General features: G+C 32.8%; 2 protein-coding genes across 2 annotated transcripts; one reads left to right on the forward strand and one right to left on the reverse strand.

Moving 5' to 3' along the window:
* The first annotated feature begins 4527 nt into the window (after positions 1 to 4527).
* On the forward strand, positions 4528 to 9707 carry LOC145578994 (sulfate transporter 1.2-like). The gene is made up of 13 exons (XM_081636286.1): positions 4528 to 5300; positions 5636 to 5684; positions 5799 to 6006; positions 6853 to 7027; positions 7181 to 7246; positions 7341 to 7454; positions 7547 to 7663; positions 7753 to 7879; positions 8029 to 8315; positions 8407 to 8597; positions 8733 to 8818; positions 8932 to 9008; positions 9117 to 9707. The coding sequence occupies exons 1-13, from the start codon at positions 4983 to 4985 to the stop codon at positions 9261 to 9263; spliced, it is 1962 nt and encodes a 653-aa protein (XP_081492412.1). The 5' UTR covers positions 4528 to 4982; the 3' UTR covers positions 9264 to 9707.
* A 3654-nt stretch (positions 9708 to 13361) lies between these two features.
* Positions 13362 to 15124, reverse strand: LOC145578995 (non-specific lipid transfer protein GPI-anchored 31-like). The gene is made up of 3 exons (XM_081636288.1): positions 14684 to 15124; positions 14551 to 14583; positions 13362 to 13733 (listed from the first exon to the last, which is right to left on the reverse strand). Exons 1-3 carry the CDS (start codon positions 15021 to 15023, stop codon positions 13537 to 13539), a joined length of 570 nt encoding a protein of 189 aa, XP_081492414.1. The 5' UTR covers positions 15024 to 15124; the 3' UTR covers positions 13362 to 13536.
* Positions 15125 to 15697: the final 573 nt, after the last annotated feature.

The raw sequence follows: 15697 nt of genomic DNA on the forward strand, positions 1-15697 counted from the left end.
TCAATATTTACATAAGAACAATCAATAACTATATAATTTATTGATTGATAACCATTAATCATTATATAAAATATTACAAAATATTATTTAAAATATATTGATATCTAATTAGAGTTTATATCAGGAGAAAAAGTTGAATAAGAAATAATATGTTGACGGAATGATTTGTAATAATGTTATTTTAATTAGGTTGCACAGTTTTGGTTGAAATAATAGAGTGATTTTAATAGTGTGTACAAAGAAAATTTATTCACAAGATTAGTATATAACTTAAAAAAATTTCATTTAGTTAATAAGAAAATAATACTTTTACAATAGCACACAAAAATGTATAAAATAACCATCTGCTCAAATGCTTAACTTTAAAGTACATAGCTAATCGGTTTTTTCATGATTATGTTTCATTTTAGTAAATGTTTCGATAGTTTAATTCACACTAATTTTTTACAAAATTTTTTTCATTTATTGATAATAACACTGAAAATTACCGGTCGTGCATTGCATGAGACCTAAACTAGTATATTAATATATCTTAACCCATTGTAAAATAGAAATTTCTCAGCTAAAATGGATTTTTTAAAATGGAACTTTTTTGCTATTATTTTGAAAACCTAACTTCCTTTAAATATAATTAAGCTAAGATGGTTGTGTCAGCCATTAGTTTATATAATAATTACATATTGTTTAAATCTAAAAGCTTTAGAATTGACCTCTTGATGATACATAACACAGTAATGTGGAGCTCACTAATTGTTTTAAAAGCTTTATATTATCTATATGCTATCAAATAATTAGGATCTAAGGATAAGTATGTATAATTGTATCCACTACTTCTTCCATTATTTTATTCTCCCGTATTATGTATTTGGTCAAATTTAAAAACTTTAATGTACCTTTTTAATTAAATTAATACGATGATAACTTATCATTTGGAATATGGTTAGATTCGTCTCTTGTATTCTGGGTGTGTTATTTTCACTTTATTTGATCTTGTATGTGATCTTATTTGAACTTATCTGATCTTACATGAACAAATTAAATCTAAACTTATTAGTCCTTAAAAATTACTCCGTATTTTAGTAGTAATTTAAACTTGAGTAATTCTTATTAAAACTTATTTTCCTTAAACTGAACTTATCAAAACTTATTTGATCTTAAATAAGTGAAAATAAGGTAAAAAGAACAAACATGAATTTTCTCATTTTCTTTTGACACGTCAATCAATACACATTTTAAGGGCGTGTTCGGTAAAATATAGTTGTGAAGGTAGTTGTTAGCTGTGAAGATAGATTATTTACTTATGAGAGTTTGGTAAAGTAGCGGTTAACTAGGTATTACATATAAAATATTTTATTTGTAAAACTATAGATTAATTTTCAACAACTACCTCTTTCTCTAAAAAAAAAAAAAAAAAAAAAAAAAAAAAAAAAAAAAATTCAACAACTACCTCAACAGCTACCTCTAACTTCAAAAGCTAATATTTTTAATTTTTATATATAAAAGCTATGAATTGTGTCTTGATTTTAAATTTAATGAACATTAGGAAGTGAATGCATTATTGTTATATACGGAGTATATAATTATATATATGTTCGCTTAAATTTTTATTATTACTGTATTTTGGATTATTTAAGACCAATTCAAACTCTTTACTTGGGTTTTTTTTTTTTTTTTTGAAAGATACTTGGGTTCACTTTGCTTATGTTATGGGTTGGCATTGAGAAAATCCATCAAATTCGATATGGATGAACCTAGACGTGATATGGGATCTCTCAATTTCTGACCTTATTTGTTTATGCAAAAAATAGCAAGTTTTTTATACACTCTTCAATTATTTGGAGTTTTAAATAGCAAGACGGTTCTCATGATGGCAACTTGCTTGTATTTTTCTTTTTTAATCAAAAATTTAAATTGAAAATACTACTCGTACTACTCTATAAACTTGTTTATATAATAATATTAATCATCATAATAATTGCTTTATTTTCGCACCAAAAATAAAAATAAAAATAATTGCTTTATTTTGCTATAAAATACTGTATATTTTTTCTTTGAACTACATTTTTCGATTGCTAGTAGTGTGGTTGATATCTTCTTATGCCATCATTTTCTAAGAATCTTATGCATAACTAAATTACAACCTTTCGACTTTATGAGAAGCTTTTATTTTTGAGAAAGTAAGGTGTGTAGAGTGATACATGTGTTGGTAAGGTGTCATTAACAGTAAGGAATTAAACATCTTAAAATAAATCACGAAGAGGGGAACATACATACATACTTTGTTTTATAATACTTGTAACACATTGACATGCTATGTAATAAGAGAGTCAAAAGTAGCTCAAGTGTTAGAGTTTCTCTCCTTACTCTAATTACTTTTCTAACATGTGAAGGTTGTATATTGAAAGTATGTATTTGTAAGAGTTAGGTTAGGACGAATGCATGCGGACCAATAAAAGAGGGTCAATTTTGATTGGGATTAAGCAAATTTGGTCAATATGGATCACAATCATACCAATAAACAAGCAAAGATTTAAAATTAAAGAGAGGAAAAAAAAAACAAAAGAACGTGGTACATCTGAATAATTGGACTAAAATTTTGGTCATGTATTAAACCTTTTTAATAAAAATCTAGCCCATTAAAGATCTTGTCCAAAAAATTCCTTTTATCTTCTAACACTTATGTATTCATTGAGTTAATCCATCAAATAACTATGGGCCTGTTCTTTTCAGCTTATTTTCACTTCACTTTAGTTCCTAATTTCCTTCTCTTATAAAATATCCAGTTCAGTTCAGTTCAGCTCAATTTAGTAAATCAGAACATGTCCTATGTGGTAGTTGCAAGTATTAACGACCTACATATCAATAAATATAGAGTACACCTTTATTGAAACGGAACATAAAAGATATGCTCTATCCATCTCAATTTATTTCGCACACTATCAGAATAAGGGTCTGTTCTGATTATTGGATTGGGTTGAACTGAATTGAACTTATTAGAGCTGAACTGAACTGAATTGCATATTTTATGAGAGAAGGAAATTAAGAACTAAACTGAACTTATTGGAGCTGAATTGACTGAACTAAACTGAACTGAAAATAAGTTAAAGAGAACAGGCGCTTAGAGTATAAAAAGTTGTGCTAAAATCAAATTGTTTAACATGAGACCAACTCTTTTCCATTTGAGCATCACTCAATCACTCATCTAGAATACTATAACTAATTAACTAAAATAGTTGTTTTAGTTTTGCCTTACTATGTTATGATTTTGACTTTTGGACTTAATAATGTGTTTCAACTTATTTGACTGATTAAATATAATAATTATTGATAAGTTTAAATAAATAAACACAAGATTCAGTTAGTTTATTCAGAATAATATATATCGTTTATATTGGTTATAAGGTATAAATGTATAATACACTCAGAAATTTAGTTTGTTACAATAATTTGAATATCATAAGTTTAATTATAGACGAAATTGTTTCTACATCATTTGTCTTTTGTATTGTGATTGCTTCTACATCATTTGTCCTCTGTATTGGGATTGTTTCAACCCAAAAAAGTTGTTATGTTATTTTACATTAGGACAGTATATATAATTATATATGGACTATGACAGAGCTATAGGATATACGAGTACCATTTTTTGGCTACCCATAAAATGTGAAGTGTGATTATGTCACTATCCATCAACTTATCATATGTGTAGTATACAGTTGCATAAATCATAAGCCTCCCATGAAGTCTTTTTAAGGTGCACTTTTTCTGTCATGCTAAAAAAGAGCAACCTTCTAAAGTTCTAAACAGACTTCTAACAGAACTGAAGTAGTGCCACCTTTAAAGATTTGCAAGATGACTTTATCACTTTCTTAAAACTAACGATGGTCGACGATCTTTGAGGCGGTCCCCCGGTCATACGCATTTTCTTGCTATTTTATTGGAAGATTTAGGAGGAGTGACTATAGCGAAGAAGATTGTACTTTACCAGCTTAATCTTGCTCGTGCTAGTCTTATTTTGGTTTGTTATGTTTCGCTTTTATTTCCTCCGCATTTCCTAGCTTGTTAGTGTTTCCCTTTCGTTTTTAGTGGCTTTAATTTGCTCCCCCCGTTTTTATAGTACGCTTTCACAATTTCAACAAAGTATTTAAAAAAAAAGTAACAAAAAGGAACAAAATTCTAGGGTAACTTATGCCAATTACACAATTAGTTAAATATTTAGGGTTGAAACTCAGGTAAGATTTAAATTTTGTCTCCAAATTTAAAATAATTATTACCACCCCTATTTCTTTTTATTTGCAACGTTTAGTATAAAAAGAAGCTACACATACATTAGATGCAACAAATGTTAATATATTTTATTTTATTTTAAGATGACATCTGTCTCCATCTCTTTCGGTCTTTTCTCACCACGTACACCCCTACTTTTTCACTCTCTATTTAACATTCACAAACAAATTGTATCTACGATACCATAAAAAAAACCTCATTTTTGCAAATAAAAAGAAATAGAGGTTATAAACTTTGGACTTAATGTGTGGATGAGATGAATTTTTCATACATATGAATGACATCGTAATTATTGATTACTACTCCACTGTTCTAGCGTCAAATTCATCTGGCTGCTGACGTGGCTAAGCTAACTTCCTTCTTAGCCAAACTAGGTCAATGAGATCACACCATTATATAGAAAGTCAACTATATGCACATAAATCATTGATTATATTATTATTCTCACAAATCAGTGAAGAATCATCTTTAATTTTCTTCTGATGATAGTTAATATACAAGTCACATTTTGAATCTAGATCATATAATATCCACATTCATTTTATTCATAACACTTGCGTAACACCCTTATATATACTTGTCACAATACATCTATAATATTTCATGAAACAAACAACAATCTAATTAATTTCATCTCTTTTTTTTAGCTAATAATTTTGAGGGACGACTAAAAGAGAGGGTTCCAATCACCAACTATGAGCCGCATTGGTGACGAAAACATTGTTACTAGTGCAGCCTCATCTCGCCGTCGACCGGAGTCGTTGCCACAACTCCATAGTGTTGGAAGGCCTGAAAAACAGACTATATGGCAAGATCTTGGTCATACCTTCAAGGAGACTTTTTTTCCTGATGATCCTTTGAAGAGTTTTAAGGATCAACCGGCCTCGAAAAAGTTCGTCCTCGGGCTACGCGCCGTTTTCCCCATTTTCGACTGGGGAAGACAGTATAACCTTGCCAAATTTAAACATGACGTTATTGCTGGTATTACCATCGCAAGTCTTTGCATACCACAGGTAACAATTATTTCTATCTTTTTAGTACTGACATTCTATGATGCACGGTTACACCCCGTCTCGGTAAACAAAAAGAAGTGCACTCCTTTTTTTTTTTTTTAAAAAAGTATTAATTAAATTGATTTTTCTGTTGTATAGACAATTCGATCATTCACTTAATTTTCACTCATCATACCTTTTTTTAATTTAATTACGTTCATGTGTATCAGTTTCGGACCCTTACAGCCACTAACCCTAGGTGATCGCCACGAAAAAATAATCCTTACAATTGGCCTTGTTATATTGCATTGTGATATGCGCAAATGTTTAACATTTTTTTTTTTTTTTTTTTGCAGGACATTGCGTATGCAAAGCTTGCTTATCTCAAACCCGAATATGGATTATGTGAGTCCTACTTCCTACTATTTCATACATGTAGATCGATCAGATGAGAAAATGATGCAATTAATATGACATTTTAAACTTACATATATGCATATATTTTTGTTACACTTGCAGATAGTAGTTTTGTACCACCTCTTATATATGCTTTCATGGGAAGCTCAAGAGATATAGCTATCGGTCCAGTGGCGGTCGTCTCGCTCCTACTCGGGACTCTGCTTAGTGCTGTGATTGATCCTGATATTAATCCAGTTGAATATACTCAACTTGCATTAACTGCTACGTTTTTTGCTGGTATCACTCAAGCCACACTTGGTTTCTTCAGGTACATATGTATATCACTAAATCATCCGTTGTGCCCATTTGTTCACGTATGGCTAATCTTACGCCTATTTGGAGTTATTAAAATGAGCAAATAAATAGTACTGGTGCAGTTAGTTACCTTTTGGTGTAAAATACAAGTAGATTTTTTAATTAAAATATATGTGCTCTTTTCTGTGCATTATTAGTATAAATATAGTTAATATAATGTTAAGATTTTTCATTAACAATTTAATATTAAAACTCTCCTACTCTCTGATTATACTAAACAAAACTACTGCCAGTATAACGTACAGGAACATCTCTTCTATTCCCTTAATTTAAAAATCTCTCTTAACCTCCTTTGTTTTTTAGCTTAAACTTATCTTTGACATGACTAAATTTTGTTTAATATTTGTGAAGAAATAATGTTATATGGGCATTAAATAAAATATTTAATTTTCTAACGTCATACAATTTGTGCACTTTGACTTGTACACTGTATATTCACATGTTATACTTTTACCATAATTTTTTTCACTATCATATACTTTGTATGTTCTTTTGTAATATTCTTTTGTTTTTGTTTGGAATCTTTCTGAATGTAGAATAAATATGTATGAAGATGTTGAAAAGGATAATTAAAGATATAATTAGTCAAAGTTACGTGTTGGCAAGTATGCTTGATCAGACAACTAATCAAAACATGGAGGAAGTTTTTCGACTTAAGTTTGAATGCTCGAAAGCAAATGTTTGAGGAAAAGGCCTTAAAAGTCGCAATTATTTGATTTAGTTTAGCTTAAGTTGATTGATTTAGATTAATTTTGTCAAGGTGTATGATCTAATGAAAAGTTTTGCCTCTGATTGTTAGGTTGGGCTTCTTAGTTGACTTCCTGTCCCATGCCGCGACTGTTGGATTTATGGCTGGTGCAGCCATTACCATTGGTCTTCAGCAGCTCAAAGGCTTGCTTGGCATAAAGAAGTTTACAAAGGACACTGATATAATCTCAGTTTTAAAATCGGTTTTTAGTCAAGCAGAGCATGGAGTAAGTATTATTCTTCACAACCTTTTCCAATGCCAAACATTTTACATACTTCGTATATGTTACTGGCCTTATTGCCTTGTGCTTGCTGATTGCTGGTCTAAAATGATCTCTTGGTTCGATTACTGATACCGGGTTTTGTTTATATGTTGACAGTGGAACTGGCAGACAATAGCTATAGGTGTATCATTCTTGATTTTACTCTTGATCGCCAAGTATATTGTAAGAATGTTTCTGAACTAAACAGAGTTTTTGTTCGGCAATGTCAGAACTCAGAAATTTGGTTGTAAACTCAAATTATATATATCTTTTACAGGGAAAGAAAAACAAGAAACTCTTTTGGGTTCCTGCAATGGCTCCCCTCACCTGTGTTATCCTGTCGACTCTGATCGTGTTTGTTACTCGTGCTGATAAGCATGGGGTTCAAATTGTAAGTTCTAAGAAAAAAAAATTCATCATGTTACCCTGTGATTACTTATTTTGTGCAAGTAATGAAATGTGTTAACATAATGTTTTCGATAGGTGAAACACATAGATAAGGGAATCAACCCGCCTTCTGCTAACAAAATCTTTTTCACCGGACCTTACCTTTTGAAAGGAATCAAAATTGGTGCTATTGCTGGTGTAATTGCACTTACGGTAAGAAAATTATATAATACCTCTTATATACCTCACTTCAAATTCAAAGTCTTCGAAAACTTAATATTGTTGTGAACTTGATGTTGCAGGAAGCAGTAGCAATTGGCAGAACTTTTGCAGCCATCAAAGATTACTCTATTGATGGAAACAAAGAAATGCTTGCCTTAGGAAGCATGAACATTGTTGGCTCAATGACATCTTGTTATGTGGCTACTGGTAAATATAATTGTTTTCGGGTCTCAGTATTACTCCCTCCGTCCCATATTTTAGTTTATAATCAACATTGTGATATCTTTGACAGTATGACTGTTACAAATGGGAATTAAAATGTGATTAGTAGTTTATGGTTTTGGTGTGTTTTGCAGGTTCATTCTCTCGCTCTGCAGTGAACTTCATGGCTGGTTGCCAAACAGCAGTCTCCAATATAGTCATGTCAATGATTGTATTCTTGACTTTGATGGTCATCACACCTCTGTTTAAGTTCATTCCAAATGCTATTCTCGCTGCCATCATTATATCCGCAGTAATTAACCTTGTTGACATTGGAGCTGTGATTCTCTTATGGAAGATTGATAAGTTTGACTTCATTGCTTGTATGGGAGCATTCTTCGGAGTCATCTTTATATCTGTTGAGATTGGCATCTTGATCGCGGTATAGTAACACCCACACAATTCTGCACTTCCTAGTTAATTTTCTTCTAATGTTTTAGTCTTGACCTGTTTTTTGTTGCATGATTTATTAGGTTTGCATTTCCTTTGCCAAGATTTTGTTGCAAGTAACAAGGCCAAGGGTAGCACTACTTGGAAACCTTCCTGGAACTACACTTTACAGGAATATTCAGCAGTATCCAGCTGCTTCAACCATCCCCGGTGCTCTGATTGTGAGAGTCGACTCTTCAATCTATTTTTCAAACTCAAATTACGTCAAGGACAGGTACTTGTTTGTTTCATCATACTCCATTAGTCACAATTCGAACAATTTTCATACTTAAAATGATTTCAATGTCATTGAAGAGATTTCATGAGCTATTTAAATTATGCATAAACAAGTTAATCTATTCTCTTTCAGGACTTTGAGATGGCTAGCTGATGAAGAAGAGCTGAACAAAGAAAGTAACCTCCCCAAAATTCAATATCTGATTATTGACATGTCTCGTAAGTCATCTCTCAAAATGTTATGATCTTTCATTCCTCATGAATGCTTACAAGCACTAGAGTAAACCTAGCATCTTCTAAATCGTCGTTTTCTTTTTTCCCTTTGCTTGCAGCTGTGATCGATATTGACACCAGTGGTATTCATGCTTTAGAAGACTTAAACAAGAGTATTCAAAAGAGAGAAATACGGGTAAGAACTAACCATGTTACATTGTTCAAGTACTTGTAGGAATGTCTTGTGAACTAGAAGTATCAAAGAAATCCTAACATTTTCTCTGTTTTTTTTTTTTTTAAACAGCTTCATTTAGCAAATCCAGGGTGTGTTGTTATGACAAAACTACATGATTCCGGATTTGTAGATGTTGTTGGACAAGACAATATTCATCTAACAGTTGGAGATGCTGTTCGAGCATGCAATCGAAAGATACTAGAAGAAACAGCTTGATTTAACTCATCAATCTCACAAGTATACTTGAGCTAGCTTTAACCATGATTCCTCTGAAAAATCAGTGCGGTTTCTAGTGCTAAAGCTTGATGTTTTTGTTATACAACATGTTAACTTGAAACTATCCATGTAAATATGTACTGTTCTCTTGGTAAGATAACATTAGGTGCAAGCTAACGCCGGTTGTCTTATGATATGTGATTATCTTCTATACACATTTTTTTAGTGGAGCTTCATTTTTGATGTTCGGCTTTTGATCCTCCCATTCTACTGAATCGGTCGAGATTGAGTTCTTGAGAGGTTACTTCAAATACAGATCTATACAATGTACAATTTGAAGTGGTACAAAGTATTGATCAGCGTGATCACTGTAAGAATTTACCATTTTAAGTGTGTGGTTGTGAATCAACCTTTAATATTTTATGAAGAATGAAATTTCTAATTATTGAAGCTTGGAGTGAAATTGACTTTCCATTAGAGCATAACTTGAAGAGTAAAATTATGGGTTATCAATCTTGTTAATTTGATCAACACAAATTCCAAATCATAGTAAATGCGTGTGTGTGTGTGTGTTTTTTTTTTCCTCCTTCTCCAAACTTTGGAAGTTGGGTTTAAACAAGTGCTTAACTTTTGGTGGATACACGTTGCCTTGGCCCTTGATGTTGCTACTCCCTTCTATTCTGCGCGTCTACAAACTATTAAGAAAAAAATAGTTATTATTTTATAAAAAATGTATTTACAGAATTCAGCACTTGATTATATTATTCTATATTAATTAATAAGAATTCAATAATCTTCTTTCAAAAAAAAAAAAAAAAGAATTCAATAATCCTGTATTTAGAAGTTTAAACAAAAGATACATTGGTGGAAGTATATTCACATACTCAGAAGTTAAAAATGGAGTGTCCTGCACATAAGGCGTGTTTGGGCCAAATCCATTGTCCTAAACCCATTGACCTGGAATTACGAAAATATCCCTTCATGATCCAATCCATCATTGATTATTACAAAGTACAGATACCCTTAGTCTGTCCAATTAAGTACAACTTTTGCCACCTAAAAGTACAACTATAAATAGCACTCCAATCATTAATGATGGTAACTTTTTCCTAATATTCTCTCCTTCTCTCTCTACTTTCTCTCTCTAAAGTACTCTCTCTCTATTTTTACTCTCTAGAGAAATCCCTTGCCGACTTAAGCATCGGAGGGGCTTTCCCGGGTCACACCCCTGGGGCAGTTAACCTTCCTTGTTTTGCAAGCCAAGTTCTCGGACGTGCAAGCGGAACTCTCAGACATTCCTTTTGCTAGGCGGAGCCGAAGGATATTTGGGGAATTCGGACAATAACTTTAAGACGTCTTGATATACCTTACTATTCTAAGACTCCTAGGAGCATTCTGTTTCCAGAAACAAGGCGGTTTGATCATGGAAGTGTTAAAGTGTTGGAAACTTTGTCAAAAACCACCCACTAAAAACGCTTTTATTTTATTTTTTTTAGAAAAACCACCCATAATAAAAAAAAAAATGTTGTAAAAAACCACCCAAACTAAAAAAAAAATGTTATAAAAAGCCACCCACTGCCCAAAATAGGTCGTTGACCGCCCTCCCCTGGCATTGACCACCCTCCCCATTCTCTCGAAAACCCCTAAAATTCACCAAAGGGGGGAGGGGCGGTCAACTTTTCCGGTGAATTCTAGGGGTTTGGGAAGGGTGGTCAACGCCGGGGAGGGCGGTCAACACCGGCAAATATGGTCACAACCTATTTCCGGCATTGGGTGGCTTTTTACAATAATTTTTTTTTTTTAGTTTGGGTGGTTTTGTACAACATTTTTTATTGTGGGTGATTTTTCACAACAAAAAATAAATATTTTTAATGGGTGGTTTTTGACAAAATTTCCTAAAGTTCCTTATATTCATATCCTAGATTCAAATGGGTTATGAGGTATCAATCTGGGTTATTAGGCCAAGTTCAAAGGCTAGCTAGGGTTTGAATCGAAAGTTAGGTCGGTTGGGTCACTTTTAACATAGATGTAATCAGGTTTGTTTTTGACACGTCCATTATGTGTTAAAGTTTGTTGAGAATATAAATGGTCAATTAGTTGGACCATGTAGGATGTGACAACTGAGACTAATCTATCAAACCACCAGCCAGGGGCACGTTCACGGGTGGATCAAAAATACGTAGTAATGAAATATGGAATACAAAGTAGCAACAGAAACTTGACAAGGTGTTCCAACGAAGCTAATGGCCTGGAGTACAACCCATGCCCATGCCAATCATGCCCACTCATGAATTCTATACAAATTATGTTATAAATCAGCCCAAATACTGTAAAGTCAACCAAGAAAGGAGATAAGTTTCGTAAGTAAAGTGTATTGATCAACAAGGGAATTAGTGAACACTCACTCTAGACAATCTATTATCTTTTGATTCACTTCTCAAAGTGATTACAGAAAATAAATGAATACCTTTATCAAATTAAAATACACAAATTTTTAAAAAAAGCCGGTGTTCAGTAAATTAGTGAATGGCGGAAGTTGGGACAACCAACAACTGCCAAACCACCACTCCTGTCGCCACTCCCTTAGCTTCTCCTAAGAATCCGGCGTCCCCCTCCGATTTCGACCTTGCTAACCATCCCAATCCCCTGATTCCTGCGCTTCTGACCTCCCCCCATCCCCCGATTTGTCGAGTTTGAAGTCCGGAATTACAACAACTCCGAATACCTCGACCCCAATTGCATATATACCTTATTGTGGGTTTTTATCATTTCGCCTCATCTACTTTGATGGTGGCAAACATGGCAGCGGCGGAGGTGGTGATGACTATGGCGGCAGAGGTGACGATGACGACAACTATGAAGGGAAAAATATGAGGGCTTGCAGTTGGTAACGGAGAGGGAGAAGGGGGTTGAGGTTTTGATGGAGGAGAGAGAATTTGAAGGTTTGTTAATGGTGGAAATGTTTAGTTTTGAGGAGAGATAAAGATACGGGATGAAAGTAGAGCCATTGGGGTAACCTTTGTATTTTGTGTTTATTTTTTTTATTTTAATACTCTGTTTTTGTGAAAAAAAGGGTCACTTTTGTGAAGAAAAAGGGTCACTTTTGTGGAAAAAAAGGGTCATTTTTGTAAAAAAGGGGTAACTTTTGTGAAAATATGAATCACTTTTATAATAAAAAGGGTCACTTTTGTAAAGAAAAAGGGTCACTTTTATAAAGAAAAAGGGTCACTTTTTCGTAAAAATGTTCGATGTACAATAAAATTACTGTAAACCGGGGGCATGCAAAAGGAGTTGATTAAAATATTTTAGCTTTGGGATTTAAATATTAAAAAGGGTTAGATACTACGATTATGTAGTATATTCCAAAAATTATAGGATTAATTTATCTGCCTATATCATCTAATCTCTTCCTCAAAGTGCTTGCTATGAAGCTGTTACAACACTTACAAGTATTATGGTCTGTTCACATTTACTGAACTGAGCTGAACTAAACTGAACTAATTGGAGCTTAATTGAATTGAAATGAAAATTTTATGAGAGAAGGAAATTAAGAGCTAAGCTGAAATGAAATGATTGAAACTGAACTGATCTAAACTGAAACTAAGATGAAGTGAACAGGCCCTAAGACATTGAGAAAATATTGCAGAGTATATTTGTAATTTGGAATTTATAATACCGCTTAATAATTGATCATAATAATGAATAATGACAATAACAATAATATGAAAATATAATAATATACTTCCTCCATTCTATTAATATTGCAACAAGGATGAAATTACGCATTCCAAAACATATTTTATATGCCAAATATCTATAATGTAAGAGTAAAAATTATAAAAATTTGATATTGTGAAAGTATTTTATAAAACGAATCCAACGAGATCCCAAATAACTATATTTTCCTTAACGTATAAATCATATATATTATATGATCAAACAACAGTGATGAATAGTGCAAAATCTATTGTTGCAATATTAATAGAACGGAGAAAGAATATCATAAACATAAATCATAATCCATACATCATAAATTCAGTAGTTAGAGATAAGAAAATATAATCAAGAAATACAGAGAAATGTCTGGAAACATAAGAATAAATAAACGTCTACTCCATAATCAATTCCAATTCCTCGCCACCACAAATCCAAAAAAAAATTTAAAATGTGGGTCAACAAATGTAAAACAGAATAATAGTAATGTTTAACCAAACAAAGTACCATCCAAATATGCTACTACTACTATGCAAAATTATGCTCGTCTTTAAACCCCTTAAAAACTTGATAAAAATGCTCCTAATGCTGCTAGACCAACAACAGTCAGTTGTGCTGAGATGCCTGTAGCAGAGGATGCACCATTTAGGCTGCTTGGTGACATTGAAGGTGATATTGTGCTGCCTCCCGGACCCATTGCTGCTGCCGGAGCCATCGAAACGCCTGATGGAGCACCCGCCGGAGAAACTACACCAGCTACAAGTACAAAAATAATAAGGATTACAGTTAGTTAATAGCAAAGGATCATAAATAATATTACAGGTTAATAACTGAGGATCATTGATACGAATCAAGTAATTAAGGAAATACACTGTTGAATTTGAGAAACAACACTGATTGCTCCCTAAATTATGCAATAATAATGTAACAATTATAAACAATTTGAGAACAAGTAAATGAGCAGTTAAAAACTTAAAATATTGTAAAAGCTCTTGTCAAAATTTTTTTTTGAAAAAACTATGTAAACACAAAATTAATTAATTATTCTAAAATCCTAGAAACAAGGAAAATATTCCTTAACAAATTAAAAAAATTAGAAATCCCACAAACATTCTAAAGATCCAAACAAAAATACTCATACTTCAATTTCGATATTCAAATCGTCGATAACACAAAATAAAATTGTTTATCCAAAAATAAATAAAAAAAATTGCCCCTAAAACCAGGTTTAAAAATCCACTTTTTTAAAGTCCCTAAAAAAAACCCACTTTTGTAAAGCAAAAAAAAAAAAAAAACAGCATGCTGAAATTTCAAGCTAAAAGGAACCCTTTTTTTTTTTTTTCTATTTATCTTATTTTTATAATCTAAAATTTTAGAATTTTACTCAAAAAAATACTCATTTCCAAAAATTAAAATACCTAGTACAAAAATCAAGAGTAATTAAAGCAGACCATAGTTTTATTCGTATAAAAAAATCAAGAGTAATTTAAGTATTGCGTATAAAACAAAAAACAAACGACAGAAAAAAGCGACGGAAAGCAATACAACAGAAGCGTCGGTAGTAGATAAATACCTGGAGAAGGAGCGCCAGTTGGAGATATATCCACTGCAAAAACAAATTTATTAAAAGAAAAAAAATACAGATTATTAAAATTGGCATATTTATTTCTAAAAAAAAAAAAAAAATCAATCAAAAACAAACTTACAGCCACATTTGGCAGCAGAAGGAGCATGAACATGGCAAGCATCAGGAAGACCAACAGCTTTAGTAACATTCAAAACGACACCGAATTGAGCACTACTTTTAAACCCTTCACAAAGACATTCTGCATTCGTTTTAAGTACAGATTTCAACCCTGAACAACAGTTTCCCTCCGGCTTATTCACTGTACTTCCATTCGTTACATACGACAGACAATCCGACATGCTCAGCACTACGCTCGTACAGTCCACCGGTGCGGGCGAGGAGCCCTTCGATTCCACCGTTGCAGCCATTGCTACTGCGATGGACAATAGGATCACATACTTCATAATAGTTGCTGCCATTGAAAGAGATATGATAAGATTTCACAAATGAGATGAATGAAAAAAGAGAAGTGAAGTTTCACAAAGTGGTTGTGTTTGTGTTGGTGTGGTGGAGTGAGAGGAGAGTCAGGGTTAAAATAGGGAGGGTGGAAAAGGAGGGACACGTGGCGGGCATCGAGGTAGTATAGGGATGAGGGAATGTTATGATGAGAAGCATTTGGGGTTTTGAAAAAAAAGTGAAAAGGGGATTTTTGAGGGGGGGGGGTGATACAGTGGGGTGGCTGTGTGGGAAGGTTTGGTAAGGTCGAATAGAAAGGTGACACGTGTGAAGGAGGGGGGTGTGATGGGTGAGTCAATGAGGGTGGACTAGGACGGTTGAAATGGGTAAAAAGGGTAACTGTTGGGTTTTAGTTTTTACTGTTTTTTACTGAAAGGTGAGTTTGTTTACCAAACCAAGGGTAATTAAAATTGCTTGACTATGACTTGTATGTCAGTAGAGGGTAAATAAGGTAGTAGATGATGGGAGATTATGATTTCATATTTGAAACTAGGAATGGAAAGGTTGTTATTCTCTTTTTATGATGTTCAATAATGCTGGTTTACTCATAGGTGTTTTAAGAATGTATGGAAATTGATTCGATACAAACATATTTCGGGCTTGATGTGTGCAACAACGCTATAATTTTCATTTTTCA

Source organism: Chenopodium album, chromosome 14 (genome assembly GCF_948465745.1).
Source record: "Chenopodium album chromosome 14, dcCheAlbu1.1, whole genome shotgun sequence".
In the NCBI taxonomy this organism is placed as follows: Eukaryota; Viridiplantae; Streptophyta; class Magnoliopsida; order Caryophyllales; family Amaranthaceae; genus Chenopodium; species Chenopodium album.